This window comes from Balearica regulorum, chromosome 1, assembly GCF_011004875.1.
Source record: "Balearica regulorum gibbericeps isolate bBalReg1 chromosome 1, bBalReg1.pri, whole genome shotgun sequence".
In the NCBI taxonomy this organism is placed as follows: Eukaryota; Metazoa; Chordata; class Aves; order Gruiformes; family Gruidae; genus Balearica; species Balearica regulorum.
Genome location: NC_046184.1, coordinates 215,001,777 through 215,024,175, shown reverse-complemented (window position 1 = coordinate 215,024,175; position 22,399 = coordinate 215,001,777). Strand labels below are relative to the sequence as shown.

At 43.6% G+C, this 22,399-nt stretch overlaps 1 protein-coding gene across 4 annotated transcripts in view; it reads right to left on the bottom strand.

Moving 5' to 3' along the window:
• PAK1 (p21 (RAC1) activated kinase 1) overlaps positions 1-22,399 on the bottom strand; it is a 79,939-nt gene that overhangs the window by 7,834 nt on the left and 49,706 nt on the right. For all 4 annotated transcript variants that reach the window (XM_075742549.1, XM_075742548.1, XM_075742550.1 and 1 more), the window contains 11 exons: positions 20,741-20,841; positions 19,191-19,338; positions 17,995-18,032; positions 15,976-16,092; positions 15,465-15,639; positions 12,177-12,240; positions 11,178-11,226; positions 8,553-8,665; positions 3,397-3,514; positions 2,839-2,938; positions 397-593 (listed from right to left, as the gene is read on the bottom strand). In XM_075742549.1, coding sequence (XP_075598664.1) covers positions 397-593; positions 2,839-2,938; positions 3,397-3,514; positions 8,553-8,665; positions 11,178-11,226; positions 12,177-12,240; positions 15,465-15,639; positions 15,976-16,092; positions 17,995-18,032; positions 19,191-19,338; positions 20,741-20,841 — 1,220 coding nt within the window. The remainder of the gene's footprint in view (positions 1-396; positions 594-2,838; positions 2,939-3,396; positions 3,515-8,552; positions 8,666-11,177; positions 11,227-12,176; positions 12,241-15,464; positions 15,640-15,975; positions 16,093-17,994; positions 18,033-19,190; positions 19,339-20,740; positions 20,842-22,399) is intronic.

The window sequence follows — 22,399 nt, the reverse complement described above, 5'->3', positions numbered from 1 at the left end:
TATACCTGGCTTATATTAAGAACAGTTATATCCATTCAAACTGACAGCATCTCACCTTTCATTAAAAACTAAACAAGGGGAAGACATCAGGAGGCTTAAGCCCTGTCTAAAGACTTACTAAGCTTGTAGCTTTATTTGGAGCATGCAAGGAGGAACAATCTGCCAGTAGGAAAAAGCTCTGTTTAATGGAATAGTAACATCATATTTTTGAACTTAAGGAGAACTCTTCCCCACTCACAGGGCACAAGGATTTAAGAAGTCAGCTATGGCTTTAAACTAAAACGATGAGATCTAAGAAGATACGGTGCTGCAGGTGGTGAAACCATGCTGTCTCCTTTAAGCCTCATTTCACCAGGAGGGGCAGCAAAAACCTGAGGGCAGAAGATACTCGCTTACTCTCAACGGGTTCTCATTGAGGTAGGGGGGCTCTCCTTCGATCATCTCGATGGCCATTATCCCCAGTGACCAGATATCCACTTTAGGCCCGTACGCTTTCCGCGTCACCACTTCAGGTGCCATCCAGTACGGGGTCCCCACCATGGTGCTGCGTTTGCTCTGCTCAGGAGTGATCTGGGCACAGAAGCCGAAGTCAGCTGGAAAATTAAAGAGGAGGGGGGGAAAGAAACAGACATAGAAATGAGCAAATTTCTCCAAAAACAATGCTTACTGATGCCAAAGCTGTAGTACACGTTACCCTGCTGCACTGTCTGGTGTGTTGCTGCTGCAGCTGTGAAAGGAGGGGTGGTTTTGTGGCTGATACAGAAGATGTTGCTGTGAAGTAAGTTTCTAAATCTGACTCACTGAAGCCAGACGATTACAGAGCTGCTGACTTGTCTATGTGAACAATGGGGATCAGTAAATAACTGTATATTTTCAGTCCCAGAGACATTACTTCCTCAGTAGATATATCATCCCTCAAACAGGATTTGCTTTACAGAGCAAACAGTGTTCAGAATAAATTTAAAGTACCTAAATTCACATTGATTATTTTCTTCGAATAGACAGACAGATGGAGAACCTTCACGCAAAGATTGCTGAGCCCTATGTCTTATTTGTATTTGCCTTACCAAAAGAAAACTAATTCTGTTCCTGTGAGCCCAGCAGAATCAACACAGCAAGATGCACTGCCCATCCTGACCCCCTGTGGCATCGCGGGTCTAATTTTAGGCAGAATGATGAAAATTAAACTGATGCCTAGCTGAGTTTTCATCAAGGGTAACAACTAGGAAAGGTACATATGGTTCATAAATAGAGCAAATTTCCAGCAGAGCCAATAAGCAGGTCAGGTCCGGAAGGTTACTGCATCGTATCCACAGGGACTTCTCTAACTTTAAACTACAGCCCGGTACCTGCATACTGTGCTCAAGGAAGTTATTCCACAAGAACAGAGCACTTTGGCCCTGATCAGCTATTCCTGGCTAACACTCCAGGGATCTGACTGTACCAAAGTACAACTTTAGTCTAAAAAGCAATTATGTGCAAAAAACCCCCACCTTCTTACTCAGCATATCTGCACTGTGTGAATTTTGAGTCATATCTGCTGTCACTGCCGACAAAAATAGATTTATTTATGTCTGTTGGGTGCTAGCCAACAGAACTGAGAGGGAGAGAAAGGAAGCATAATTCTGTTAAAGCTATAGGTGGAAGATAAATCATTCACTGGTTTCCAGACATATCTCTGCATGGCAACGACAAGCACAGCAGCTACCTTAGCACCCGAGGGGCGGAACAGTCTCAAGGTCTTCATTACTGGTGATAACATAAAGAGGAAACAACATTCAACATTTAAAGTCCAGTCTGGGTTGGCATTGTAAGATTAAATGTTTTCTAGTTACAGTTTTCAATTCTCCTTCCACTCCCCCTGCCCCCCAAGTACCTGCAGTATTTTCCAGACTGAAGAGATCACTCACAAATAAAGACTTCTGGCCCTGCACCTTCAAACCTAGCTTTCTAGACTGGAGTAGCACCAAAATAGTTATTTTAGTCCACTGTCCTGGTTTCAGCCGAGAGGATTGATTTTCTTCATAGTAGCTAGTGTGGGGATACATTTTGGATTTGTGGTGGAGACAGCGTTGATAATATAGAGATGTTTTTGTTCTATGGACTTATTGTTGAGCAGTGTTTACACGAGGCCAAGGCCTTTTCTGCTTCTTGCACTGCCCTGCCAGCGGGATGGCTGGGGGTGGACAAGAAGTTGGGAGGAGACACAGACAGGACAGGTGACCCAAACTGACCAAAGGGATATTCCATACTATATGACGTCATGCTCAGTTTATAAGGAGCTTGGAGGAAGAGGAGGGGGGGGGCGGCGGCGTTCGGAGCAATGGCGTTTGTCTTCCCAAGTAACCATTACGCGTGATGGAGCCCTGCTTTCCTGGGGATGGCTGAACACCTGCCTGCCCATGGGAAGTGGTGAATGAATTCCTTGTTTTGCTTTGCTTGTGCGCGCGGCTTTTGCTTTACCTATTAAACTGTCTTTATCTCAACCCACGAGTTTTCTCACTTTAACTCTTCCAATTCTCTTTCCCATCCCGATGGAGGGGAGTGAACGAGCGGCTGCGTGGTACTCAGCTGCCGGCTGGGGTAAAACCACGACATCCACAAAAACAGATGGCCCAAAGCTAAACACACCCCAAACCCCACTTTGAGTCTGGTATCAGTTCAGAAGGATTCACACTTGCCGATCTCCATTAAAACCTAAAGGAGCATTTCTACAGCCTCTTCATCACCACGGCATCAAGCATCAAAAACACCCATCTCCCTAACAGGCCTGGCCCAGAGCAGGTAACAGGCCTGGGTTGATAACTCAAGTCATCACCAGCAATGTTCCCCACATACTTAGTTTGACGGAGCCATCCATTCCCAGCAGGATGTTGTCACTCTTGATGTCTCTGTGAATAACTTGGTTTGAATGGAGGAATTCCAGAGCTTGGAGACACTGAAAAAAAAAAAAAAATAATTGAAATATTCTTACAGTGCATTAAACTATTCACCAGTCACAACTGGCCAACAAATGGACTCTACCAATGTGCATTTTGAGTAGCAAGGGCTTCATGTCTTAGAGTCTTTCACATATGCAGTATGTGCAGGGCTACAGAGATCCCACTGGAACCACAAGATCCTAGGAGGCCAAGTTAGTCCCAAAAGACCTGGAGAACAGGCATAACCAAGGGGATTCCAACCCCATTTTGCATCCCAGTCCTCCCTCTAGGGTGAAACATATTAGGCTTGCACTAGATTGTATGCTGCAACCTCCTAGATGAAATCCATCCTCTCCAAGAACGACTGTTGCATTACAGAAGCTGGAGACCGCTATTCCTGTGGAGCCAGTGACAGGTCATGGAAAGCCCGTGTCCCCTTCCCAATCCCAGCTCCCTCTGAGCACAAGTGCTTTACCTCTCTGCACACAGCTGCAATTTGTCCTTCATCCATGCAGGTCTCTGTCACAACATCTGTTAGGGAGCCTCCTGCCAAGTATTCCATGACCACCCAGAGCTCTTCTCCTACAAGGTAACTGAAGAGCCAAAACCAGATTTTAAAATCAGCAAGTACGAGCGCGCCACCATTTACCTAGCCAGAAGGCACTGGGTTTTAAAGCTGTCTTAGAAGTGCAGAGAAACCATGAGGCTTGAGCAGTGTATTTAACAGTACTGGGGCACCAGGTACTCGTGGTACTTCCTGTACACGGGAAGATCTGATCACAACCTGAACAAGCAGAGGGAAGGGTGAGTGCAGAAAGTCAAGGGAAGAGATAATGTGAGAGCGGGCTATGAGTTTCCTGGCCATAAAAGCAAGGATGAATTTTTCCACCATGGAAAGGGCCCAGACTAAGATGGACACCCAACCTTACAATTCCTGCTGCTGCTGGGAGAGAAAGGGAAGAACTACTGGTCGAGGATGGGGTCCAAGCGTGCAGCCAGCATTCAGCATACAGCATGGCTTTTGAGGGCTCTTGCATCAGAAGAGGTGGCTGGGGGCTGCACCGTCACCGCTGGCATTCCGCTGTCCTAAGCAACTGCCTACTTTGCCAAGGCCCAGGGACAGCCCTGAGTGACCCAATGGATGGCTGCCCGTGAGCAATACAGAAAGAACACCTTTTTTTAAGCATCATGCACTTGAAAATCACCTCAACCTTTTTTATGCTACCAAACCAGTTTGGGATTTTGTCTGAAAAATTCAGAACCATTCATAAGGGCAAATGAGAACATCTTGCTGGATGCGATAGCAATTCTAAAGATTTGAAATAAAAAAGGAAAGCCCAAAAGGGCAGGTCTTGTCCCAGAAGTTTTGTAGGAAGACGGGAGGAGACAGCTGAGGTGAGGGTGAGTTTTCTAAGCCATTTGGGATATTCTTCTCTGCTGGGAGTGTGTGTGCTCATGTTTAAAAGTAGAAGACCTGGGATGAAGACTTCAGCATGAAATAATTTTTAAAAAAACAAGAAGCCCAAACCACCGACCACTTCCACCCTTTTGGGCCCATCTGGAAAAACATCAACACAATCTTTCGTGACAGATACATCAGAATGACACATTCCTGAAGGAAGGAAGAAATCATCAGCTTGAAAACTTGAAAACCCACCTTCTCAGTCTATCCTCCATTTTTAGAGCAAGTGCACAGATGAGTCAATAGAGAGGGCAAAGAATCTAATTAAAAGCTTCTGCTGGCATTACAGTTCATCAAGCGGACATTTGCTTTGCTCTGAAACACTGATCGTACTGAAGACTGAATAGTGAATTTACTAGGAGCCAAAGGCAAAAAGCAGGACAGGTTCTAGGGAACAATTACCTAGAAAGCAGCAGTGAAAGAGAAAGAAGTTATTAAGCCTGATTTGGCATGGAACATAGAGATGACAGAGACATCACAGGAGTGGGCAGGCGGTGGGCTTTGACTCCAAAAGGACACACTACCAACACCTGAGCTGATGAAAAATCTCCCCCAAAATAAGAACTGTAGTCTGAGCTGTGTGACAGAATTGTTACAGCTATGGAGAGCTTTTAATATTGGAGACAAAGATGGTATCTTGGTTGGTGATGCTGAAGACTATGCAGGGAGGCAGAGTCTGGAGTTTCTTTCAGGATACAGAGCCCAAGGACACAGGACACAGACAGGTCTCCAACTCCACTACGGAAGAGAAGCTGATGCACTGGCAGTTTTTTCCCCAGCATGACGGGTGCCAGCAAAAGCAGTATCACCCCCGCAGCAGCCCCTCGGAGTGACAGAGGAGCAGCAGAATAGCTTTCAGACATAGTCCTGCCAACTCGGTGGGTCATCTACCTTCTAAAGGACTCTGAAAACCACTCCCTCCACACCCTTCCTTCCTGCCCCTATGCTGTTCCAGCTTCTTCATGACTTCTGCAAAACCAGGCTCTCTCCAGATTTTATCAGCATTATCTCAACAAATCAGTGCCACCCTGGACATCACGATGCTTCCCTTCATTGCCAATAGCACCCTCTGCAGCCCAAATGCACTTGACTGTGAGGATGGGGGCAGAGTGGGCTCCACCGCTCCTGCGTGACAATCTCAGGTTTCACATGCTGGGAGCAAGCTGGTATCTCTCCACAGCCAAAAGGGACGGAACAAGCCAAGAACCACACTGTGAACCAAAGCTGTGCCGTGAGCAGCCTAAGGCACGTGCCAAGACACAGGTACCTCAATAACTGATAGATCTGACATAACGTGCAGGGAGATGGAATTAATGGCGGCTCCCCGCCAGCTGCTTCCGAGCGAATGTCATTTCAGAAGACTGGGGTGGTACCGTCTCGGGGATCTTTTCACTCTCTTGCCGCAGCAGAGGCCAGGTTTAGTCATTGAGCTATCTGCTGTAGGTGTGCCTCAAAACCACTCTCTCAGCACTTCTGGAGACACCACCAGGAAGTCCGTACACCTACATGCTGCTCTCCATGTGATGCCAGGCACAGCATGGTGTCACACCTTGACACCCACAGTCACCTTCCAAAACAAGGCTGGCAGTAAAAAAAAAAGCTGATTAAAGCCTTTGAGGAAGAAGGAGGTGGTCTACAGCGTTCTCTTCATCCATCTGCAAGAGCACGAAATGTCTGCCCCTGTAAGGTGTTCCTCAGCTTCCACTTAGATACCTTACGAAGGTGTCCACCAAGCCCTTCCCTATCACAAATGCACACCAGTCATAGTCCTTTTTTATTGATAAAATTTCTAAAATTTGCTCTTGCTCAGAAGAACAAGATCATTCATTTCAGATTTCTGCACCAGTAACATGCCTCTAACATGCAATCATGAAGTTAGCCTGAAAAGAAATTGGTGTTTTCTTCTAGCATAACTACCATACATCTTCAGCTTTATTCACTTTATTCCAGCCCTAGTTGAGTTTGGGGTTGGGGTGAGAGTAACAGTGCATACCACTTAAAGTGAGGATTTGTGGGCTTTATTAGGTTAAGGAGAGTTCTTCAGAAAGAAAGAAACCAAAGGGCAGGAGTTTGCTTAACACTGGGCCTCTGTTTAGATGCCCGAGTTTACAAGCAGGGCTCTGAGGGACTCTCTTTCACACAGTAGAAAGAAACTGGCACCTCCAGAAGGTAACTCAGCACAAGTGGCTGCTTGTCTGCACAGAAAAACTAGTGTCATTGTCTCCAGAGCCAGATGCTTCTAAATTCAGCTCCTAAGTACAGCTGAATTAGGCCATGTCACTACCTTAAATATCACAGCACACCTTCGCGCAACACTGGCCACTTACGCTGTAGCAGAAAAGCTATCTGAAGCATAAATGCACTGTTTGCACAGTGATGTTTGAGGGGACAGTACGCCAGCCAGACCTCTTAACCACGAGCAAGTAGGCCATACAGGTAAGAGAGAATAAAGCACAGGGAACCCTTGCATAAAGGCAGGAGCTGAGGCAAAGAGAAGCGAGAGCTGGTTTATACCAATGGCTATTTTGCAGCTCCCATTAGGGACTCAGAAGGGGAGACACTGTCAAAAACAACTGCAAAAAAGAAACCACGTCCCATAGGGGCAAGCGCATTCTTCCTCTTCCTTCTGCGACAGCAATAGGCAGAAGCCAGCAAGCGGCGTTCAAATATCAGCTTCATCCAGTGCTCAGGAAGCAAACAGGCACATTAGGCCAGGCAGGAGGGGGGCAGCCCCCCAGCAACAGGATTCTGCAGTTGCAAAGCTGAAGTGGCATAATAGGCACAAGAACCCCCATGTTCATCCTAGTTGCCGCTCTGTCCATTCGCAGCACTCAAACAAAAGCTAATCCCTCTGAAAAACATGAGTGAGAGAAAGTGGAGGACAAAAGCAGAAGCTTTTGTTGCTGGAAGTTTGAACAAGACAGCAGGATGTGCAGCTACCCTACAGCTGGGATGTACTGGCTAGACAAGGCAAGTGCATGTACTCAGCAATGCTCTCTAACAGGAAGAATGTGTGTCTCAAACAGTTTTGCTGAAACAAAGCCTCTAATCAGCCAGAAGAAATAAACAGTTACAGCCCAGATGCATTTCTTAACTCTTCTTCACCACTTGTTTCATTTTACACAAGCAATATCCTTCTGCTCTTTGTAAGGAGAGGGCGTCTGCCCAGCATTGCTTCCCTGTGCCCACAGCCCTTCCACAAAATTTCAAGAGCAGACTTTCTGTCCCTTCAACAAAGTAGCTCTTTACAGCTATGCTTAGGACACAGCACTACATAAATTCAGCATCACAACTGATGCTGCCACAGACGAGAAGTACTTTTTTTGGCTAAGACATTAAAAGGCTGTTAAAGAAACCTGTTAAAGAAACAGCTGATAAGATTTTGATATGCATGCAAAGCAAACAAGTGTGCAAATACTTTCTCTCAGATTTCCAAAAGATTCTAGGTCACGTCCCTCCACTGCATCTTCAAAAAAAAAAAAAAAAAAAAGAGAGTTGCCAAGATATTAAAGCCTTAAAGCCTACAGCTCACCGTGTCTAGGCACTCTTTACCCTACAATAAGCCAAACTGCTAGATTCTGATGTTGAGAGCAGCAGACTGAAAATCCTGCTGCAGCTCAACTGGAACTAGCTGTACCTTTAACATAAGGTGAATGCCAGAGGCTTGACGCAATGCACCGATGTTATGTTGATGGTCAATTCAAGTCACCGTGCAACGCTTTTGCCTGTTGGGCTTTCAGTATACCCCAGATTTCAACGCTGACAGTTTGTGACTGTTTTCTGGAATTCAGACAGGGGAGGTGCAAATACAAATAACATCGTTCAAACTATTTCTATTTCTTCTCTACTTGCAGGAAGGAAATGGCTTGTTATGTCAAATTTGGCAAAGGAGAGAGGTGAAAAACAGTGTCCAGACCACATACTGCTGCTGCCTTTGCTGCCAGCATCTCTAAAGAGAGCCTAGACACCCCACTAATACCAATTCAGACACCTTTTCTCCTAGGATATGGAGAGAGACCACCAAGCCACCCACAGCCCAACATTGCCACACGCATTAAATGATGCAAGGCTGTCCTATACCTGCAGTAAGCTGTGACAAGATCACTTAAGACAGTGACAAGGAAGTGTTTTCCAGAGTCCCTTTGTGAACTCTTCAAATCATGACATACCTGTCCAAGTAGTTGACAATGTTGGGATTTTTGTTTTCCCTCATCACAAGGATTTCATTAATAATCAGTTCTTTTTTGGGCTGCTGCTGCAAATTCATCTGTTTAATTGCAACCTGCAGTAAAGAAAGACCAAGTAAAGCATTATTACAGGAGTCCCCTCGAAACCTGCCAGTACCAGTGTTGATTATTTTAGTCCCACATTCACGTGAAGCGGGAAAGCACTTTTTCATCACAGGATGCTCAGACATTTAGTAACTCTGCAAGTTCCTGCAGCCAGTCCATTTCCACACATGCTGGAGGATCCTTGATGCCAAAAAGGACAAGGGGAATTACTGTTTTCATACTGGACCTTTATGTCACAGTTGGACATAATCCATCTCCATCTACAACTTCTTGGTAACACGAGATCCCCTACTATGGACTGATATATCAAAACCTTTTTATTTCCTAAAAGATTCTTATTAATTTTATTTTGGATTGGATGTTTCTGGAAGTTTTTTGGTGGCTTTTTTTTCACTCTCATGTAAATCTGTGCTTCTAGATATCTACAGCGGGGCAGCCATGCATGGTGGTAAATAACATAGCCTAAGCTTAGTACTTCAAGGTGGTAATTCTATTTCTTTCTGTCACAGCAAGACCTAGGGGAAAGAAGCACCAGTGTTTAGATAAAAGGCTGAAAATAAGTGAATTGGATTCAGCTTTTCCCCCAGTCATAACTGAAGGGAAATAGGGACAGATTCATCAGTTGTGGCCCTTTGGCATAGCAGTTTTCTGCTTGTACTCTGCACGTATACGCGCAAAAACCAGGAGGATATAACATGTTTTTAACTCTTATGTTCAAGTCTCCACACTACCAGTACTTCATGAGAGCACCTGACCCTCAGACAAGCCTTCAAATCAACAAGACTACTCAGCACAGCAGGAGGCAAAAACACTTCCACAGACTTTGCAACCCAAGTGTATTTGGTACGATATTTAGGCAAAGGGAATGAAATTAATTATGCCTTTACAAAACTGCTACTTGCAGAGAAAGAGGCCTAGGCGAATGGAGGACAGCCAGTAACTCCAGCTCACAAAAGCAAGGATTAAAAGAAACAAGCCACAGAGTGCCAATATAGATGGATACAATTAGCATTTTGATAGTATAGCAGTGGAGACTATAGAAAAATGCCAATACATGAGAAGGCAAGAACAGACACTATGCTATTTTTCCACAGCATTCATGAAGGCTGCCAAACAGTACTTAAAGAAGACAAAAACAAAACCCCCCATGCTGCTCTTTGCACAAGACCAGAGAGGAGAATGAAAGACGAAGAAGAGAGGGAAGGCGTTTGATGCAGATAAAGAAATCCCAGACCAATACTGAGGGAGCTTCAGAGAGGTCCCTGTACTTCCTCACTCCTGTTCCAAGGTAGACCCATGGCCCAAGTGCATATGGGGGCATTTTCCTTATCTATGACTGTCCCATGCATTAGGGTACAAAATAAACAGCTGTAGTTATGCTAGATAGCCATCATCAGTGAAAATTTTCAGTATTTTTAACCCTGGGAGCTGCCCAAGGCTCCTGTATAGTGCAAAATAAAGGAGTTTCCTTCCAGTGCTTCCAAAATGTGTTGCTGTTCACCTAGCTCCTGAGCTCGAAGAATTGTTCACAGAAAGGAATAGGTCAACAGCATGCCAAGGTTCCAGAAACCCCAAATGCAAATTCAAAAATCCAACGCCCAATGACGGGAAGGATTTAAAAGTCTGCTGTAACATAAAGGTTCAAATATTCACATGGGAGTCACTGAAGGGGTCCAGAAAGAAAGCAGAAAACCATCAAAGGAGTTGTTTCTCCTATAAAATTTCTCATTGCTTCAAAAGAAATGCAATGCCCCTTCCTCAGAGGCTGCAATTAAACTGTATTAATTCCTCAGGAACTGGAAAAGGGGGTGAAGGAGTTTCAGCAAAAAGCAGAGTTACAAAATGTATTGGTGGATAACCCTGGCATTGTACAAATGCAAAGTAAACACACATTGCTGCAGAATTTCATAAATATATTTGGAATAATGCATACACTAGCAATAATGGTTTCCACAGATCCTGTGTATCCCTTACTACTAGTGTATTATGCATGCGTGCAGTACGCAGGGCACTTTTCAATATTCAGGAGTGGGGAAAAACAGACAGACAGACATTCCTTGTCTCTCAAGTCAAGGGCAGAAAGTAAGTGGGCAAAGGGTGGGAGGGGAACTATTTCTATGCAAGTCAACTAGCATAAGTGTAGGAAGCAAAGGAGCAGAGGGCATATAAGAGAGTTGAAATGAGGACAGGCAGGAATCTTGGGGATGAAGAGATAAACTTCTACTGAGGAACCATCCAGTCTGAACATTTGCTTCTAGCCTTTGTGCTCACAGAAACATTCTTCACAAATATGAAATGATTCAGGAATCAAAACTTGGGAAATAATTTTTTCCAGTTCTCTGCTCAGACCACTTGACCATGCCTCATTAGTAAGTAAATAAATACCTCATTAAAAATAAGATGTCATGAACCCCTGAAAGACTGTCTTTATTTTGTAGCATTAACTTGAACTTTTAGGACACAATCCAAAATCCACTGCTGTGGTATTCTGGTAGCACTTACCTCCTGTCCTGTAGCTACATCCATTGCTGTGTAAACTGTACCTGAGGCTCTAAACAAAAGAGAGGAAAGAAAAAAGAAACACTTATTAGTGCTTCCTAGCAAGACTGAGAGCTTAACACATGCCCCTTCCCACTTGTCTCTTTAAGTGCTCTCAGTCCCATTCCTTTTCATGCAATAACTCCAGTGGTAGATATCATCTGAAATATTTCCGAGCCAAGGCTGCTGTTGGAGCAGAAGCCAGAGAATTCATGGGGAACAAAGCTCCTACTAAGGGATGCTATGGTCACCCAAACCCTTGCTGCTAAACCAGCAACTTAGCACAACTTGTAGGACCGTGAGTAGATTCCGTTTTAAACTGGCATGACTGCACCGCCCCGGCTTGCAGACTGCCCAACATGATTACAGAGCACATAGGATCAGCAAAAGTAAACAAATGCAGCGTTTGTAGTGAGGGAAACCGGAGTCTGAGCCTCAGCACACAGAGCTAACAGCAGGCCTCAGTGATTTGCACTGATTTGCCTCACTTCAGCCTCTCCCCAACTCCTTCTTTCCCCTTACCCTGCTAAGAGGGGCACAACACCCACATCGAGGAGAGTTGATTCAGAAAACAAATCTGTAATTTGAAGATTGTCTTGCATGCTGAAAATAAGCAGTTCCTTCCCTGCTTGCAGCTATATTTAGTAACCTGATCATCTAATGACATATTTTCTTATATTAAAACACAATCACACAAAAAAACCCAGTCCCTGTGACTCAAGAGTTTGCCCGGAAAGGGAGAAGAGCTGGGGGAGGGGGTGTGGAACCCACCAAAGCAACCAAACCCCGCCCCCCCCCCCCCCAAAAAAAAAAAAAACCAGAATAAAAAGAAAACAAAAAACCAACCAACCAAAATAAACTCTCCAAAGCATCACCAACAGTTTTTCCAGCAAACTAACTTAGCCTGGTTTCAGTGCTTCCTTAGCATAAGGAAAGGTATAGGACAGAGGAGTGTATACTAACCCTTGTCCAATCTTCTCAAAACACGTGTACTTCTTTTTTGGATCGCCCACGCTCACAATACTTCCTATAAAAAAACCAAGAAGATTTTATAAGAACTTTTTCATACAGCTATAAGAACCAACTGTACTTTAAGAGCAGCCCCATGGCCACAGCGGGCGCTGCTGAGCCTCGTGAACCACTTGCCAGAAATCCAGAGGCAGAAGAACCCCGAGGAAGTCCTCAGTTATTTACATGTGTACCAGCTGCAGCATTCCCCTCTCATGGGTATTTCCCGTCAGAAATGGTGGAACACAGACATTAAGCACATTTAATCGTCACTAGCAGCTGGTGACTGAACACTGCTAGGCATAGGATGCATACACATAGACCTCACACATGTACATACAATTATTTGCTGGAAACCTGCAACTTAAAAGTCACACCCAGCATCAACACACCAGATGACCTAAGATGCCCCTGCACTGCAACGTCCTCCAAATTTGGAGGCCAGGGCCTCATTTATCTTAGAGCCAAAAGTCTGTTGTAAATCTAGCCAAATATTTCCCTACACCATGACAATATTTCTGGCAGAACAAAAGTATTTACGACGTTTCTGTATCAGTGTGATCATAGCCATTACTGACCCAAAGACTGGGTTGCAAGATTCAGGAGGGAAGCCGGAAAGACCCTTCAGAGCCAAATTTCCCCTGGCCTGGGCATTGCTCAGCTGCTCTTCTAGGAACCCAAGAGTCAGTGCAGGTTTTAGCAGCAGTTTCCACATGACTGCAGCATTGCTCTGGTTTTGGAGAGCAACCAGAGGCAATCGCAGCTCATTCTCCCCTGATGTGACTGTTCAGCCAGAAGAAAGTGTATTACTGCATCCCTCAGAGGGAAAAGCACTTTGCCTGGTGTTCTGCAACACGGGGCAATGAGGGGCCGCAAGGCTCAAGGTGGATTTGCTATCCACACGGAACACAATGTTTTCTGTATCAGGGCAGGCTGCGTAGATGTGTTGGAGTCCTGCAAGGGGTAAATTAGAGCAGCTGACAAAAGGAGCATCACTGAAACTCAACGCTCCCTGCAAACATTAACTGACATTCATAACACCTCTACGGCAGGTAGGAATCACATCCTTTTTAGGCTGAAGAAATCAGAGTCAACAATTCCTAGAGCTCAGCTGGGAGCAAGTCTCCTCTCTAACAGCACCAGGGTGGCTAATAGGATCAAAGGATGCAGAGCTGCGTCTGAGTTGGTGTTTGCAAGTCACTCAAGCTGCCAACATATGGTGCTGCTTTCACAGGGGTCTAGGGCTGAGCCTAAACAGATGTATATTGGCAAAGAAACTGCTCATGGTCATTAGGCCAAGAAATCCAGTAGCAAGTAGAGTAAGAGCAGGCTATTTTCAGACACCGCTGGAGAGCAGCCAAACCTGCAGGGTTTAGGGCAGACAGATGTAAAGGAAAGGAATATGGTCCATGTTTGGAGAGGAGGGTGGGAAGAGAAATCTGACTATATAAAACCCACTGAACAATTACGGAAGCAACGTTGTCTGCCCTGAGCACAAGTATTTTTGGACAAATACTTTCCCTCGAAGCCTAACACAGGCTACAAGTTCAGACTGCGAGACAGGCAAATGTTTCCCCAAGGCAGCGATAGGACAGAATGCTGCAGTGACAAGAGGCAGTTTCCAGTCTTGTCCTGTTTAATGCTCTCATCTGTAAAATGGGGTAATGTTTCCTACCTCCCAAAGAGTCAGGTGAGGATTCATTAATGTTTGCAACAATGCTGCGTTAATTGCTAAGAGGTGGAGATTTATCAGCTTCCTTTTAACCTTTGCACATCTTCAGTACGTGTAAATATATATATGCTTTAAGACTTTAATCGGTTTATTCACATGTCAAAGCAAAACATGCAAAGGTTGCATGTCTTTGCACAGGTACAACCCCCACTGCCCTCAGTGGAAAAACATCAGTTTACAACACAATTAAAACTTCATCACATATTTCTGAGTAGCCCACATCTAGAAGCTGACACCTAACAGTGGCCACTGAACTTCACACACCCCTGTATATTTATAACAAAACCCTCCAATGTTAAAGAATCAGTTCAGCACTGAACACCACTTCCTGGAGCAAGCAAGGTGTCAGAAGGTACATCTGCCTCCCACCACTCCTAAGAGTAGCACTTGCACTTCTCTTAATTACAGAAATAAGTGTATTGGTATTAGAATAGCATGTTTTTCCTGATGCAGTCACTGCTTGACCTACATGGTCACAAAAATGGCTTGAATCCTTAATTAGCAGTACAAAGGTCCTGCTAATTGAGTGAGTGAAGTTGCTGTTTTGAAACAATGGGTATGAGTTTTCCAATAGCGAGCAGTTCCAGTTAACATGCCATCAATTCAATTTAGGTTTCGTTTAGAGGAATGAGGTTCTCAGATGCCATTTTAATTTATTTTTTTAAGTTATACCCTCAGACTAAATGTTCCTTCATCTAACTGCTAGTCTTTGCTTCATAAAATACTGACCTTTAGGGGTATAGCCTCAACCGAGGAGACCAGGCTGACCACAGAGGTGCTAACACAATTTACACCAACTGACAAGCAAGGCACGTACGTAATTAATGCAGGATTAGTAGTGCAAAGAATTAGAAATGCTCTACCCTGATGAAAACTGGCCTAGGCTGAGATTAGCAATCAATTGCACAGACGAACTGGTTCAGCTGTTGGATATGCCACAGCATAACCCAAAAATACCAGGCAGTAGAAGAGCACTTGAGCTGAAGGTAGGGACTGTTAAAGACACTAGGACACAACAGAGAGACATGATGAATTTTTCTCAGAAACAACCACTAATTTGGGTTCCCACACTATGTTAAGGCACTTAAAAATAACCAAGTCATTTTACACCATGGTATTATGGGAGGCAAACTTGGGGATGTATTAATTTTCCCTCCATCTTTTAGACACCTTACATCTAACGTTGCAAAATAATCATCCACGCTCCAGAGCTACAGGATGCAGAACAATCTCAGGCTTCATAGTTAAGTGGATGTAACTTATTCAGGGCTTGTTTTGGAGAGCCTGAGGATCTGTAACTCCCCAGGGACTTCAGCTGGCATCACAGGTGCTCACTTTACATTTATGCTTCCTCCTTACGTCTGCCCCCAATTTTGGCACACAGTGACAATGCAATGTCTTCAGTAAGGGATCTCAAAACGGGAATGTCAAAACATTGCAGCTTATTAAGATTTTGAGAAATCAACACAGCAGGGACCTGGAATTTAACATTTTTTTTTAAAAGGACATACTTAATTTTTCCAAGATCTCTTCATCTGACATTTTTGGCTTTTTCTTTTGTTTCTCCATGTTCCTGACCAGCATGTCGGGCGCTGTTGTGCTGTTTTCCGAGGGAGAAGAAATAGGAGAGGTGGCTGCGTCTCTGGTAGGAGGAGGAAGAGGGTCTATCACAGATCGGGTGTATATCTAATTTTGTTGAGAAAAAAACCCAACGTATTAATACAAGTCAGATGAAGACTTAAACACTTCTATTCACCTTTATTGTTCTTGTTGCTGTCAGGGATGCATTTCTATAGTTACCTTGTTAAAAACTAACATCGCTAAGCAAGGAATCTCTTGCGTGCCCCCTCAACTAGGCAGGTGATAATACAGAGGTGCTCTGCCTGAAGGAATGGCTCCCAACTCCTCCCTCCTGCTCCCAGGAAGGGCTCAGCACCACGCCATGCAGCATGGATGAGGAGTCACAGTCAAGACCCAACTGTAACGGCAGTGGTGGGGGCTGAAGGAAGTATTTCTGCTCACAGATTTTGTGTGTTCAGGTCGTGGAGCTATCACAGGGGGTGGAGCTGCATCATCTTCATCATCTTCATCTTCAGACACTGAAGGCACTGCAGGGGTCTCAGAAATGGCCTTCACATTCTGCATGTGGTTACACAAATAGCAAAAATAAAAAAAACAATCGCTTGTTATAAACAAAATCACAAACATTAGATTAAGCTCCCAACAGAGACTGCATTGAAGCAAGTGCAGCAAAATAATAATAATAATTGGAACAGGCTAGCAAGTTACAATATCTGAAAAAGTCGAACCCCAAAGATCCTGGGAAATGGAGGGCCAGTCCAGCACTGCCCGATGCAACTGTTCAGACAGCGCTTGTCTGCGTGATGGCAATCTTCTTCCCAAGGACTCGAGAACCACCTGGGCGCTCTCACTGCCTTCCCAAAACCCACACGGCAGACCCAGCAATTCCGGGAAAAACATCTGGGTTTGGAAATATCTGTCCCTATTTACGTCGCCTCTTTTGTTTTGCTGCTTGCTTCAAACCCCAATCATGCAGATTGGAGATTTCAGTCTTTAAATGGTTTAATTTGCATCAAAATCTTAATGTTTTCTCTACAAATTGGGAGGTCAAATTAACATCAGCTTTGGTATTGTGACAGAGAATTAAGTAATGAGAGATTTTGGAAGCAGAATCTGGTAAAATCTTTTAAAATCTCTCTTAAAATTGCTTTCTAAAAGAAAATTTTATGAAAAATAGGAACAATGATTTTTTTTTGAAAAAGTTTTATAAGTGGCTAAAAAAAGTTATCTGGATTTTTTTGCAATAGCGATTAGAAATCCAAGTCACTTTTAACCTTTTAAATTTGAAACTGGATTTGAAGTTCACGGCATCCTTTACACTATAAATATTTCAAAAATAAACTTGGCAAGATCCTCAACCCACTAGAGCAGTTCTGCTTGTGCATCACCAGTTCCCTAAGAGTGGTAGCTGAGAAAGTATAAAGTTCTGTCTGACAGAGGGGGAAAAGAACGTAGTATTTCACTGAACCTAAAATACATGAAGTCACCAGCACCCTGACCTATAATTGCTAACGTGCACTTGACATAGCACAAAAGCTTAGCCTGTTAAAAACAACGAAAAAACCCACCTATGTACTAGGAGTTTCCTGAATATCCCCAAAATTAAAGATTACCCAGTGTCTTCCAAAAACATCAGGCTATCTCAGTATACTGGTAACTACTGCTTTTATCAGAATTTATTCTAAAATCCAACAGCTTCAGATATTCTAAACTCCTCAGGACTGATGTACAATGATATGTCATAATGAACAACAGTCAAAACCTTCTTTTTGCAGAGAGTCCTAAACAGTCAGATCTGAATATACTGCCTCTGGAAGGGAGCAGAACGAGCCAACTCTAGGTGATGGCATGGAAGTGAGAAAACAAGAGATGATGAAAGTTTTTTTTCTTCCACCTCACACGCACGTACAAAAACGTATCGCGCCTCCTAACAAAGCAAACAGGAGTGGCCCTGCCCTGGTAAGGACAGAGTAAAGGTCAAGTAGAGAGGAGGAGAACCTTTTATTTCCTTTTCTGCTGCAGATTAGTTTGGTTAATCAACACTAATCAACACTAGTTTTGGTCAATCAGATCTTGCAGGTTAGTAATTAAACTTTGTTATATAACAGATATTTATAGAAACATATAAAACCTGAAAGCAGAGCGGTTATCAAAGTCTAGGTAGAGGAACAGCTAAATTTCTATGAAAACAGAACTATTTCTATTCATTAATTCACTAACGTCTATTCACTAATTCACTATTCACTAATAAAAGCTACTTCAGCCTACTTGATTCTCACTCAGCTGAAAAAAAAAAAGTGAAAGGAGCATGCTTGTTTTTATAAACATGTATTCACTATACAAACTGATACAGTTCAGATTTTAAAACACTAAGCAAACTAAAAGTTTACATGTAGCTAACTACTTTATGCAAATTTTTAAATCCCCAAATTCAAGACAGAATATGAATATAAGGCTTACCAATGTATTTGATGAATTGTAATCCTCTGTCGATTTATCTGAAAGAGACAGGTAGTAACGGCGTTATAAATGAGTTGGAAACGCAGCAGCAGTGGGGAGAGAAGAAAGGGACAAATTTCCTTTGGAAGGGGCAGGGGAAAATGCGACTCCCAAACCTAGGCATTACCTTCAGCTCCCCAGAACAAGCCGACACTGGGCAGATATGGGAATAGAGGGTAAAAAATTCTGTAAATAAATCCAGGGGCCCCAAATCTCTGCTGCAGGAGGGTGGAATTTCTCAGAGCAACGCCTGAATTAATACAGTCCTCCATTCATATACACAAAATATTTTCAATGGGCTAAATCACCACCAGAGACACTGCAGCTAGCCCAAGACCTGCAAAACATTCAGTCTCAGCCACCCAAACTTCCTGGAATAGCAACAGAGGACCCCACGAGTCAACTGGCGGGCTTCTTGTTTGACTATCCAGGCACATATGGGGAAGATTTGTGCTTTATCCCTGCCTGGAGCCTTCCTAATTAATACCAGTTCTGGTGACATGGCACTACCCTCTTAAAAAGAGTCAAAGCAGGGATTAATATTTAGAAGGGGAAGGAGTTAAGAGTTGAAAGGGAAAAGGAGTGGCGGTTGCAGGACTCCTCCAGTGGGCAGGGAATCCATACAAAGAAGGCACAGAACCTAGGCAGCTTAGATTTTGAGAGGAATCCAGCCAGTAGTTATCAAGCACCCAGCAGCTGAGCCACAATCATGGCACACGGGAGCAGAGAGACCCTCACCCCAAGCATGCACGAAGCAATATCCACACCCACACTGGAAACTGAAACTGGTGCAAAATTTAGCCGCCTATCTTCTCCAGTGATTTTCATCACTGGGAACCCAACACCAGCATTGTGGGATCTGCTTTCCAGATGCTGGCTGTAAGCTTCAGAAAACCTTTTCGGGTTTTGGGATTTAGCCAGTTGACTGACCTCCTCCTTTGCAGCTACGCTGCAGGATTAGTATTATTATGGATTATATTGTTATACATCAGGATTAACAGAACAGCATTTTAAAGGAAGAGGGGTGCTTGAGCAGCCAGAGAATCTCATTCATATTTTCCTTGAAAAGACAGATGTTGATTAAATGAAAGAAATCCCACATGTAATGATTAACGGAAAGTTGGACAAAGCAGCTGTATGAGATGATCACCGTGTACCTGTGAAACTCATGTACTTCTGGCTGTTGGAGATCTTCTTGGAATTGTAAAACTCCAACACATCCAGCACTGCCTGGGGGTTCTTCTTCTGCTCCGACTTGGTGATGTTGGAAGTCTGCAGTAAACGCGCCCATTGCTCCGGCATTCCCTATGGGGAGATGTACCTCATTAGCTCACAGCCTAATGAGGTTCACAGCACACACACCTGCCGCCACAGTTCTGCCCCACACTTTCTGGGGTTACTCAGTGCTGTGAGGGAAATAGGGAGAAAAGAGGAGAGGAAAGGAAAAGAGGCGGTGGATAGATACCTTCCTAGCTACTCTCTGTGTTACGAGTCACACATTCCTTACACAGATGTGCAAATGCCACTCTGCTCATGGGGCTCTGGGTAAGCCCTATGCCCTCAAAGACCAAAACTCAAAAGAGAGAAAGGTGCAGACCCAAATGCTGCAGTTCAGAAACAGCCTCAAGTGAAAAAAACACCTTTATGCACAAGTATACACATATTTACATATATCCAAGAAAGACTATAAAAGTAACATACACTGTATAGCATCTAGCGCAATGAACATTTATTTGGGTCTTCTTGTAGCACTAGAGTTCTTTGATAATAGCAGTTTGGTGCCTGTTGCAACCAGAGATGGGAAAGCTGAGAGGTCAACCTCATATATGAAGCTCAGACTTTCATTACAGGCACATCATTTCAGCCAGAAAATAAATACATTTGGAGTACAACCTGACTTGTACCTTTCACCACCAGCAAGAATGACAGGGTGTGTAGATGAAGTGGCAAATGACTGGGATCCTTTATGAATAAAGTTACCCTCCCTGTTCAAAAGGATGGCTGAACACACCACACCACTCGGGTAATGCCCCGCTGGTACATCTGGGTTAACTTGGGCAAGTCTAGAGGCTGACATGCAAAAGACAACTGTACACACAATTCAGGTTAGGAGAGCAAAGTCCCTGAAAAAGAAGCACATTAAAGACAGGTAAAAACAGCTTGCTCACATACAAATGCTGCTGCTATTAAATACCATCTCATAATCGAATTAAGAAGAAGAATATGATGAAATACAACTCTGTCTTCATAGTATTTTGCACGTCAACAAAACCCATAAATGCATCTGACATTTAGCCTTAGGACAGCACATACATGTTCTGTCATAAATAGTTATGCGAAGTTTTCTGTCTCCTAAAGGGGAACTCTCGTTTGGCAGACACAGACTATGCTGTAGACCCAACCCAGCTCTAGAAGAGGAGAGGAGGGGAAGGGAAGAGAGATACACCATGTTTTGCTGTCCACATCAGCCAAAAACCCAGGAAAGGAAAAGTTTGCTGGCAGCCTGGGCTCCTGGGATGTGCCAAGTTTGACAAATAGTCTCTTAGCAGAAATTAGTGGGTAACCTCTGCAGATGTGTTTCAAAGGAGATCAAACTGGATGATGGTAATAGCCTTTCCAGCATTACTATATAAAAGATTAATGGGTCCTGGCTCCTCCCAGCAATAAGCCAAACCACATAGTTGTCTTTTCCTCCAGATTCACTTACTGTGAATTCTCCTGTGACTGCATCAAACCCCACATGAATCGTGTGTTCAAAGTCTGAAGGGAGGGAGATTTCTGGCCGCTCTTTCTCCTTCTTTTTATTGGCTGGAAGAGACAACAACAATGACAAAAAGAATCCATAAATCCATCAAGAATTAAAATCTCCGCAATAACTTCCAATTTACCTACCCATCCACACATCCCTTTTGCTAGTCATAGGACTTTGATCTGGGGCAGACAAACAGCAAGTTTAAAAACTTTGTTAAATCACTTAACAGCAGCCACAGTGAGTGGATGACAAGAATCAAAGTCCTGTAACACAGGACAAGCGTTAAGACAAGGAAACTGATATTTTGGGTATGTAAGTATCAACCAGTAGGGCTAGACTTAATAGTAAAAGAGCTATTTACCTAAATAGTCACTCAAACTTATACAGGTCAGAGTCAAAAGCACTACAGTGGCAGTACGTGGGAGCCATGTAGTTTTGAATACATTTTTTTTATTCATTGTTTTAAGCAATTTTTAAAAAAATATTATGTGCTGTTAAATACACGCTTGCCACTTACTAAGACAGGGACAAAATTAACTACAAATACTTTTTATAAATTACTTCCTCCATCCTCAAAACAGAGTTTATGAAAAAAACCAAATATAACATGTGCTTCTGCTACAAAATCTTATGTGAGCAAAACCACTTCCATTTTTCTGTTCACAAAATGAACTAAACGTGGTTTTAGAACTATGTTTGAAGACACAGAGCAAGAGGGCAGAATCTGGCAGGTGAGGAGAAGTCATGAAGAAACAGGAAAGAAAATAAATCAAAGCAGATGCACCCTGCAAATATTCAAGTCGAGTCTTCAAACAAGATTATCATTATGCCTTGGATTAAGTTCATCCATATTCATGACATATTAAGGACTCCACCTTCCTTTTAATATTTACTGTATTCAAGAAATTGAGATCAGTTTAAGGAAGAACAATGTTCTACTCAGATTTGCTGCTGCTTGCAGTTATAAAATAAACAGAGCCAGGAGAAGGTGGCTAAACCACTTGTGTTTCCCAGCTGCTACCTTTTGTATCTAAAGCCAAACAGAATTTGTTTTGTGGCTGACATTCCCCAGTGCATTTCTGGCAACATGAATGCCAAACCGCAGGTATTTTGGAAACCTGTGAGGCTAATGTTCAATATTGCAATTATTTCAGACACTGCTGGTGGTTAGTTGTATAGAGATGCTCAGGGTTTGCCCCAAAGGACCAAATCCTGTTTCCTTCAGTGCCAGCTCTGGCACTGTTCTCCTCGTCATTACAGAGTTACTGTCGCACAGAGTAATTTTGGAGAAAGAAAAGGATCAGATGCTCCATTTGGGACACGAAGATGGAACAGATTGTTTTCGATTCCTCTTTCAAACAAAGGGGATGGGGGAAGCTGAATCGCAGAAGAGCGACACAGTTGCCAAAGGGAAGGAGGAGAGAAAGCTGCAATGCTGGAGGAGCCATCACAGAGGGGGGAGCTAGAAGGAGACAGGAGCAGCTGCTGGTTAGCAGATGGTGAGCATCTGCAGCACGAAGGGCTGCCAAAGAAGGAACAAGCAGCTGCATCCAGCAGGTATACAGAAAAAGCTGCACGCATTAGTGGTGGATGGAAAGCAAGAGGAAAAGAGAG